General features: G+C 44.8%; 2 protein-coding genes across 10 annotated transcripts in view; both read right to left on the reverse strand.

Moving 5' to 3' along the window:
- micall2a (mical-like 2a) overlaps positions 1-4,475 on the reverse strand; it is a 70,912-nt gene extending 66,437 nt beyond the window's left edge. For all 9 annotated transcript variants that reach the window (XR_015068493.1, XR_015068494.1, XR_015068495.1 and 6 more), the window contains exons 1-15: positions 4,267-4,475; positions 3,732-3,780; positions 2,693-2,935; positions 2,500-2,618; positions 1,964-2,350; positions 1,765-1,892; positions 1,636-1,684; positions 1,345-1,436; positions 1,105-1,203; positions 939-1,003; positions 651-774; positions 471-573; positions 330-403; positions 157-271; positions 28-74 (exon numbers count right to left, since the gene is read on the reverse strand). Coding sequence is in view for 5 of the 9 variants with exons in the window: in XM_085933777.1 (XP_085789903.1) it covers positions 28-74; positions 157-271; positions 330-403; positions 471-573; positions 651-774; positions 939-1,003; positions 1,105-1,203; positions 1,345-1,436; positions 1,636-1,684; positions 1,765-1,892; positions 1,964-2,350; positions 2,500-2,618; positions 2,693-2,935; positions 3,732-3,780; positions 4,267-4,409 (1,837 nt within the window). In the remaining 4 variants the exon portion in view is untranslated. The remainder of the gene's footprint in view (positions 1-27; positions 75-156; positions 272-329; positions 404-470; positions 574-650; positions 775-938; positions 1,004-1,104; positions 1,204-1,344; positions 1,437-1,635; positions 1,685-1,764; positions 1,893-1,963; positions 2,351-2,499; positions 2,619-2,692; positions 2,936-3,731; positions 3,781-4,266) is intronic.
- A 729-nt stretch (positions 4,476-5,204) lies between these two features.
- LOC147044165 (uncharacterized) lies at positions 5,205-7,330 on the reverse strand. Its single transcript, XM_085934648.1, has 3 exons — positions 7,108-7,330; positions 6,553-6,710; positions 5,205-5,885 (listed from the first exon to the last, which is right to left on the reverse strand). The coding sequence occupies exons 1-3, from the start codon at positions 7,328-7,330 to the stop codon at positions 5,538-5,540; spliced, it is 729 nt and encodes a 242-aa protein (XP_085790774.1). The 3' UTR covers positions 5,205-5,537.
- Between the last annotated feature and the right edge of the window lie 2,516 nt (positions 7,331-9,846).

A 9,846-nucleotide genomic window follows, 5' to 3' on the forward strand; every position in this document is an offset into this window, starting at 1 on the left:
TGTCTTAAAAATCCACACACAACTTACCCAAATTTGTCATCATTGCGTTTAGCTGCTCATCCTCCGCCAATTCCCTGAAAATGAACAGAATATTTTTCTTTAATGATTGAAATAACAAATTTGTTGTTCCTTCCAATAGAACAGAAATGCCCCCACCTGAGGCGGTCGTCATCCAGGACCTTCACGATGGCGTTCCTACCATCCACAATTTCCATCAGATTGCACATCAGCATCTTCTCACGGCCTCGCTCCTTGGAGGACTTGACGTGATCTATCACGACGGACGGGAAAGTCAGCTCAAAAAGCACAAGCGCCACATCAACTCTTACCTGGCTTTTCCAGGAGCCTGCGAAGTTCCTGCTCAACACGTGGCTGTAGCTGCTCCAGCTCCAGAGTCCTTGCTCTGAAATATCACAAAATATCACACATAAGTTTAAGAAACACACAAATATGGATTTTTTTTTACTCACGTGTAGACAAGTTCAGACTCCTTCCTGATGAACATTTGCTTCTTTCGGATGAGCTTGAACCAGTCAACCATCAGGGGATCCATCAGCAGGTCGCCTCCGCCCTCTAGAAAGCACCAATATAATATAATCGATGAAAAACATTCGGATTAGTTCTGCACCACCATGAAAGGAATGGCGTACCTTCTTCGCAGCGGCGGAGTTTCCTCTCCAGCTCCACACCTTCCCTCTCCAGCAACACCAGGCTCTTCTCGATCTGGTCCAGCTCGTTCTCAATCCGTTCCGCCGGGATGTGATAAGACTGGCGCTGATATAAAACAAAGCGCTATAGAGGCCTATTCAAATCTTTGCATAATTAAATAAAAAAAAAAGGCTGACTTGATAAGTTAAATGAAAAATGTCCATTTTTTGGACAGCGTACATGTTACGCTGTTAATTAATCTCATAAGAGACTTAATGGGGGGAACTTACCGAGGGTGACCTCATTTCTGCGCCGGGAGCGTTGGTGGGTGACAAATACTTTCCCTTTTTAGCGCCTAAGAGGTCGATGAATTGGGATTAGACGGCAGCGTTTTTGTCACATCTGAAAAAAATGGGAAAAGCCAAAAGATGGCCATTGAAGCATGCGATGGCGCACCTGACAGGAAGTCTCCCTTGCAGGTCGGCGAGGAAATGGACTCTGTAGTTGGCCATCTTGTCGTGGATTTGACAGGCGAGCGCTGCCCGGAAGGCTCGGCTAGAATAAGGACAGCCAGCTTTACTTAATGCTCTGCATTCCAATTTTTAACACAAACAAAAAGGCCTTGGAATTTGCTCAAGAAAATTCTAATGATTTTTTTTTATTTTTTTTTTAAACAGACACAAATTTTCTACATACATCTCTTCTTGGCGGGGCTTAAGGGGACGCTGGAGAAAGACGTGGACATGAAGTCATACTGATGTTCTTTTCCAGCAGATTTGCCGTCTTTTCTGCACAATACGAAGAAACATACGATGGAGAAATACGAGAGGAGAGAGAGGCCGGAGTCACGCTGGAGTCATTAGAGGAAGATAGCAATGAGAAGGCTTGCTGGGGGGGGGGGGGGTAAGTTTAGAGATGCGAGTGAGATTAGACAAGATCAAGAGCGACTTCTCTAATAAGCCACTTAGTGATCCTGATAGGCTTTACCTTGGCGCCTCGGCTTTGCTTTCCACATGTTGACACTTGGGAGGAGGATCTGTTGGCAAAATAGGTTTTATTTTGGCATTTCTTTTACATAGGAAGATGATGACGACAAGAAGTTGTGATTTTGCTCACCTGCGTCCGTCGGTGGTCTCACGTTGCTACATTTGATCGCCTCGGGACGAAAATTATTTGCTGGATTTGTGCTGCTTTTGACCTTTGGCGCAGTGGAACTTTCAGCTGGACTGGACTCTCCTCCAAAGCTGCTGAGTGAAATTCACAATTCATCATCTTAAAAAAGTGGGATGAAAAAGGGTACGAAATCAACACTTACCGTCTCTCCGCTGAGCGAATAGTAAACGGACGTTTGTTGTTATTATTGCAGTTTTGCTCGGCCAGTTTCTTTCTCGTATCGATTTGCGGCCATTGCGGGAACGCTGCAGGAGGCGGCGGGGCTGCTTGGAAAAAGTTCTGGCGGGCCGCTTGAGTTTTTTGAGCCGAGGTTGTCCAGCATTGAGTCGGAGGCACTGGCTGGACGGGCTTGCAAGGAGGTGCAGGCTGGATGCCGATGAGGTTTTCTGACAAGCTGGGCACAGGCTTGACCTGAGCCCCGGTGGAAGGTTTCGAAGTCTTCTCGGGGTGTACGCGGCAAACAAAAGTGTCGGGGTTCTTCCCAGGTTTGTAGCTTCCTGCGTGAAGCGTGCCTGAACATTCACAGCAACTGGAAGAGTGTCACCAAAAAAAAAAAAAAATCGGATTACTTAAACAGTCAACAGCAAAGACAAAATGTCCGCCCTCTGAGATGAGTCCGACTACACTCCTGTATTTTGATGTTGATTATGATGGTATTTAGTTTTTCAAAATACTTACATGAAACAGCGCCTGTGAAAGAGTTTCCCATCCACAAAATGTCGTTGGACCAGATGAACGTGACCTTTGCAGGTCACACATTTACTGTTGAGCGTTCCACTTTTGTTGCTGTTCGGCTTCTGGAAAACAAGCACCACCGTCACAATGCAATCTCATTGAAGATGTGAAGGTGTACCTAATAAAACAACCCCACCTCAGAGTCAGCTTTCGCCAGCTTGGGAGACATCCGGCTGGCGACAGGGGAAGGAGCCTGATTCTTAACGGCGGGTTTGGTTGCCACTGGGAGATTTTTCTTCGCTTGTGGCACTTTAAAGTAGTTGTAGTACTGAGAGACGTAGGTGAGAATGCTCAGTCTGTCGGGGATCCTTAAGGCCACCATGTCCTCCGCGTCCAACAGAGCCGGGATACCCAACTCCTCCTCAGCCACTTGAAAAGCCTTTCAGAAGGAAAACTCGCATTCAGGAGACCCGCGTCATCAGTCGCACAATACAATCGGCTTGAAATAGACCTCAACAGCTCATTTCCTGACGGGATACAACAGGGGAGCAACTTGGACATGATTTTTAAATGTAAAGTCTGAATGTGACAAGAGGCACTTTTGTCCAAATCGTTTCTTATCTAATGACAGTGCGGGAAAGGTGACACGTCATGAAATATACAAGAGTGTCTGTTACCAAACTCATGTTTCTTTTATCAGGAGTCTGGGTGGGAGTCTTGTAAATGGTGTCAGAGCTGCAGCATGCTCGCAGGAAGTTAACTTCCGTGAGGTCGTCATTTATTGACATGATACGCCGGCGAGACGTCCTCGCTTGGGAGGAAATGTCGCACAAAATAAAAAAATGGAGAAATGACTCCTCCCATTCAAAGTTATCATAACAAACGAGGTCAAGTGGACGAAAGCAGGACAAGGAAGATGTGTCCACACAAGAATTGAACAAAAGGTGGAATGAGTAGACAAAATTGTACTCAAATAAGAGTACTGTCATACTGTTGGGAACACTTTATTTTTAACTTTCCAAGATGCTACTGAGTGATGCATATTAGGGAGTTGCTTTCTTGTTGAGTTTAAGGGCATGCCAAATAGCAATCAACTTAGAGTAATACAAATTAACAGTAAAATTACCCTTAAAGACAGACGAAGGAGGAGTAAAGCTTATCTCATTAGCACACATTGCTGGAGGCGTGACATCACACGTCCAGTTTTAAAAGGGACGAAAGAGGCGACGTCTCACCAGCTTGTTGTTCTCAAACACGTCTTCCTTGCGTAGAGAGTCGTAATCACTGGACACACATACAAAGAAGTGTCATTTCTCCTTATAGCAAAACCTTTGACAACTAAGTACTTCCTAAAGAATCAAAGAACTTACTTGAATTAGATTGGCATTTATTTTTTTAACTTTTGGAGTAGCATTGAGGAAGAACAGAGCAACAGAAAAAGTTTGTTTGGTTTAACACATCTGCATTGGTCAAAACCAAACCTTAAATGGAAAATATTGTCTACATGTGTTGCTGCACTGTTTGTGTTCCTCTTTTGCTATACCGTACATCGATGCTAATTGCTAGCATGTGTGGCTGTGGTGTTTCTTTTGTATGTTTGCGGATATTAATTATTTCTTTAATATTAGGAATAGATGTGGGTAAATTGCAACAAGTGTATTAATAATATACAAGTATTACAGTCAGACGTCACGAAAAAAATTAAATGTGTTCAGTATCCCCCCCATACAATGTGTGGGGGAGGTGTAATAATTAGTATGCTGTACTTACATGAGGTCTGGTCTGTGTTTGTGGATGAGGGCACAGAACGCCAGTCCGCTCCGGAACGAGGTGGTCATGTTGGTGATGTTCACATCCCGGTAGCCGTCACACTGAGACCGGCACCACTGCTCCAGAGCCTGGATGGCAGACATGCTCCCAAAGCGCTCGCAAATGTTTGGAAGTTAGCGAAGTAGGAGAAAGGTGTCGAAGTGGATGAGAGGGAGGGAGGGAGGGGCGGGGGAAGCGCAGCAGCGTCCTGTTTGCTAGCGAGTGTGTGATTGGTTTAGCGTTTCGGCGCCAACGTCGAAGCGCGAACGAATGTAGAAAATAAAAAGTACTTTATTGATTCAAAATTCACCTGTGAATATTAAAATATATACATATAACAAATATAAGCTATTTTAAAAATATAGACTATTTAATTGAAATTTAAAAAATTGAGCTTTTGGTTTCTATACAAATGATAGGCAACCGCTGATTCGTCCCAGGTAAACCACCTGTGGAGTATCCAAATATAAATTTGTCAAAATTATCTATGTATGAGCATATACAACATTTTTGTTTCGTCCCAGGTAAACCACTTGTGGAGTATCCAAATATACATTTGTCAAAATTATCTATGTATGAGCATATACAACATTTTTGTTGTAGTTGAAAAAAAAAAGTCTGCCTATAAAGTTGTCCAGTAGGGTGCAGTGTTTTACTACACGAGTTCATAATAAGGTGTGCTGTCAACATTATTTACATCAACATACAAAAGAAGAAGGAATTTAAATTCTATATGTACAATAAAACTGGGAAAAGCGAGATTTCAACAACTGGCGGTGCTTTCATCACATTTTGAGACATTATTGCTTCATCACATAACTCAATTTGGTTTTATTTCGAGTAAACGTGCATGTTTTACTTAAGTAACAAAATCAAGGCCTGGTCCAGCTATAGTCCCCTCCAAAAGTATCAGAACGGCAAAGTCGACTGTGTAGTTGTTGCCATTTATTGTCTTCATTCTTCTTTTGAAATAACTTTCCAGGCCTTTACCGCAGCATCTTTCAGTTCTCATTTGTTTCTGGTAGTTTCTCCCTTCAGTCTCCTCTTAAGAAGGTAAAATGTATTATTAATCAAGGTTAAGGTCCGGTCATTGACTTAGCCAGTCTGAGACCCTTCAATGAAGTCCATGGTTGTGTTTGTGGCAGGAGTCTTTTTTTTTTTTTTTTTTTCACTTTTACAGCGTGATGTTATCTGGTGTTGATGATCTGTAAAAACAGGAAGCAGGAAAGTGATCAATCACAGCGAACGGCTTCCACTTCCTGCGTTTGGGTCACCGCGCTGACAATCTCGGCTTCGTGTTCCCTGGCTTTGGCCCTCAGCTTGGCGATACTGCTGGAACGCAGCCGATCTGAGGAGTTCTGACCCGCCGCCGCAACTGCTTTTGTCCACGGGTAGTTGTCGTCGTCGCCTTCCTGAGCTCTCGGCCAGTGCTCACTGTCGGAAGCGTCTATGCGATGTTTAAAACGTTGCGATGTTTTATTCGGAACGTCTCCGCAGTCTGCTTTGGGCTGAGGCTGAGCACGCTGGCCCTGAAGCTTCAGCTGACGCCTCATCTTGGCACGCCGGTTTTGGAACCAAACCTTGAGTCACATCCAGAATATAAGCTTTGTAAATTGAAAAAATACAGTAAATAGTACTTTCCAGAAGGCTCATTACTACTTAGAGCATAGGTGTCAAACTCAAGGCCCGGGGGCGAGATACGGCCCGCCACATCATTTTATGTGGCCCGCGATCACAAATTGTGCAGACTTCATGTGCCAATATTGAATAAAAAATTGAATTCACTTTTTTTTTTTTTTTTTTTTTTTTAAAAGAGTTATTGCCAGCAATTTTTATTTCCATTCATTTTTTAAAAATATTTTAACCGTTTTGTCTCTTCGAAGGAAACTATGACTATGATGCGGCCCGTGACAAAAATGAGTTTGACACCCCAGACTAAGAGTATTTTATATATTATTTCTTGCATTACTTAGTCTTAAAAAAAAAAGTTTGTGAAGAGAGATACAGATCAATCCAAGCACACTAAATAAACAAAAACAAAGGACAGCATAGCTTGAAATGAATCATTTTGCAGTTGCTTCAGTCGCTTATTAGTCTTGGCTGGCGAGAATTAGCAGGTGTGTAATCTTTCACATCCATCTTGACACGAGCGTCACATTGACAATATGTCAACACTTTTTTTTTTTTTTGTACGATATGTAATGTCGATTTTCTGCTCACAAAGAAAACTATATTAGGTAGTCTGACCTGCACTCTGGCTTCAATGAGGTCCAGCCGGAGAGCCAAGGCCTCCCTCATGAACACGTCGGGGTAGTGGGTACTCTCGAAGGCCTTCTCCAACTGCTCGAGCTGCCAGCTGCTGTAGTTGGCGCGAGCACGACGCTGCTTCACCGGCCTCTGTTCATCTGGGGGGGGAATAATGGCACGATGCCAAATTAACGGAATCGCCAACGGGTGACAGGAAGCTAATGACTCTCGACTGGCTAATTAGCATGGCAATCATTAGGTGCGCTTCAGCACGGCTTGATAATTGATTGTTCGTCATGAGCCGATCTTTTGTAAACATTTACACTGGAAGCTCACGTCTTTGACAATCACTAAAGCGGAACTTCTCAAACTTTTTCCGTCCAGTTCGACACAACGACCGTGTGTGACCCTAAAAGTCATCGAGAAAAAAAAAAATGGTCATGTGATCGGAACTGATTTTTGCCAATTTTAAAAAAGCTCATTTCTGCCAATTCAATGAATTAAACTGTCAGACCCAGTTCCATCAAGTCGATGTGCGGTAGAGGTTGGACTCACCCACATTATCTATCAGCGGAGTCATGCCGATAGCCCGCGTGGCCAGCAAGAGGGCTTCCTTGCATGGCTCGGGCTGAAAGTAACTCCTCAGGGCCTCGTAGCTGATGTAAGGCCCCGCCGGGATGAGGAACTGCCGGGCTGGGAAGGCGGGAAAAAACGGCGCCACGGGTGAATGGAAAATCGCAGGCAGGAGAGCGGAGACCAGTTGCCCGGGCCCGAACATGGCCGAGGGGATCCAGTTGTGGCTGTGAGTCCTACACGGAAAGCATCCCAGGGGAGAAACAATCGCTCTTGCTTTGGTGGCTGGTTCTTTTGTGTTGGGGGCTCAGTGACAGGATGAAGTAAAAAGGTAAGCGTGATTCAGGTGGTCCCGCCCTCTCTCCTCCGATCTCCTTCCGAGTCACATGACCTCCTCTCACATCTAACCCCGTCTCTCATCGGATCGTCAGTGTCGCGTTTAGTCGGCCGGCGCGGGAGGAGACGCTCTTCTCCATCCGACGTGTCGCAACATCTTTTCCCGTCTGAAGTTTCAATCGGTCCCGTGGAGGGAAACTCAATCGAGAGGCCGTCTGTTCAGACACGAAAAAGTACTCGCCGGGTCTTATCTCGTGAAGAGTCGTCAAACGAGATCTGAAAGGCGGCGGCTTACAAAATAAACACGCCTGCTAACTGACAACTTTACCAAGCACACCTTTGGTGTTGATATGGAAGGACTCATCACACTAAAGAAGGATGATGTCATCTTTTTTTTTTAGGACGACCGGATTCGGGGCAATTAATAGTCTGAAGTCGGGTCCACACTTAACAATAATTGCGTTGAATTTGACCATTGGATGTCTCCAAAAGATTAGGGATGGGCGAGTATCGATTACTTGGTATCGGTATCAGGAATTCGTGGACTAGCGTAAGACACTGTGAAAGGATTGACTGATGTGACATCATGACTCCATCTGTGGAGAGCAGGTTCATCATTCTTCTCATCCGACTGACGACGACACGCTGTCATTAGTTCCAAGTGTTCCCAAACACCATTAAAGCCCTTCAACACATTTTACACTGATTATTAACACTTCTGTCTACGCGAACGCGCCAACCGTTGTCGGATCGCTGGCGAGTCATTGTCGAATCAAAACGCAGGTGTGCGTCAATTAATATCTTGAAATCGGTGAAAACATTGATCCGTCAACACCGTTGACGGCAACTTTGATCGAAGTCAGAACTCGGGGATGAGTCACAAGGTGGTCATCCTCACCTGCGGCCGCTTTCATCTGCACCTGTTCAAACACCGATTTAACGCCTTGGCAGAGGTGGATTAGGGTTTCCGCGGAGCTCTCATTCCACTTTCAAGGATTACTGGAGAATATTTGAGGAGGAACCGTGTTGATTTTGGAAAGGTAACTTGACACAAGATGGCCTAATTAACCAGTTAGTTTTGAGTCCGTTTCCAAACTGCATCAGGAATTGAATATTCTCGCTAATTACATCTAAAAATGAAGAAACATATTTGAATGTGTTTGTAATTTGCGCTTGAAAATTCACGTCATGAATCACCGGTCGGCCTCACTCTGACGAGTATGAAAATGTGACACGTCGTTAACGGCGCCGGCATCACTTAGGCTCTCATTAGACGTTGATCTTATCCATCCTCCAAATTACATCACATTGATGAATCGTAATTGATGATTACCATCCGTCCGTCCACGCAAGACATTTAGGGCAACTCCAGCAAATGCTAATATCGGCAACGTCCATTAAGTCACGTCGTATCTCGTCACGCCGAGGGTGTCGTGATTGTCCATCCGCTACCCCGTCGCTATAAAACACATGGCTAAATGTCTTTCCCGGCGACAGCTTAAGCTCAGGAGTTTGGTTCCCGATAAACGAGCGCAAGCTCAAACAAGTCGATCCTGAGTTTACGCCGACGGTCTAAATCCACGGAAAACCTCCATTGTCTCGCTGCTAAAAATACAAGCAGATTTTTCGTCAACTGGGAAAGGTGCGTGAGGCCCGACGCGTGAGGCCCGACGCGTGAAGCCCGACGTGAGCCGTCACCGCTGTGGCCTTGAGGCCTCCCTCAATTATCCAACAGCGTCTTCTTGAGAAGAGTCTGTCACAACTTAATTCGGGCCCTGATTATGTGGATCAATAGGCTTTAAAAGGACAGGGGGGGGGGGGGGGCAGCGGAGGGTCTACTATTAGACCCTAAATCCCCCGTTAGCTGTGTGCTCGGGACAAACGCAGGTGCCTATTCAGTCAGTTGACAGTCCCGCCACACACGTCGTTTGTTCAGCCTCAGCTCGACACTTTTCAACTATTTGACTTTTACTCGCGCAATTTGAACACTCGAGAAAATATTTGAAGAATTTTCTTGCGAGGCTTAAGTCGAATTTTCGTCGAATGGGTTTTCAAGTTTCTTAAAACGTCTTGGTATTTTATTCAATGGATTCAGCTTTGCAGCTACAATGGCGGCAAAGCGCAACTTTTGTACGAGTGAATCTCTTCAGGTTACTTCAACATAGTTCCTTGACATCAAGATGGGAGAAAAACTGTTTTGAGAAAAAAAAAAAAAAAGTACAAAGTCAGAGTACATGGTGCTAATTGCACAAACGCCGACTAGCTAGAATGGAGTCGGAGTTTTGTTAACAGCTCAACCTCGGCGAAGGGCTATTCTCTCTTCCAAAATGGTTTCAAGGCATAATTTAATCAGCGGGCCTTAAAAGTCTCGTGTAAGTTGGAGGT

This window comes from Syngnathus leptorhynchus, chromosome 16, assembly GCF_054491065.1.
Source record: "Syngnathus leptorhynchus isolate UIUO chromosome 16, UIUO_Slep, whole genome shotgun sequence".
Taxonomy (NCBI): domain Eukaryota; kingdom Metazoa; phylum Chordata; class Actinopteri; order Syngnathiformes; family Syngnathidae; genus Syngnathus; species Syngnathus leptorhynchus.

What these genes read in the sequence shown, in the direction of transcription:
- LOC147044165 (XM_085934648.1), bottom strand. Translation starts at nt 7,330, where the DNA reads ATGTTCGGGCCCGGGCAACTGGTCTCCGCTCTCCTGCCTGCGATTTTC. An exon ending in TCCGCTGATAGATAATGTGG is followed by an intron (nt 6,711 to 7,107) that starts GTGAGTCCAACC and finishes TTCCCCCCCCAG; the next exon opens with ATGAACAGAGGCCGGTGAAG. An exon ending in TCATTGAAGCCAGAGTGCAG is followed by an intron (nt 5,886 to 6,552) that starts GTCAGACTACCT and finishes ATGTGACTCAAG; the next exon opens with GTTTGGTTCCAAAACCGGCG.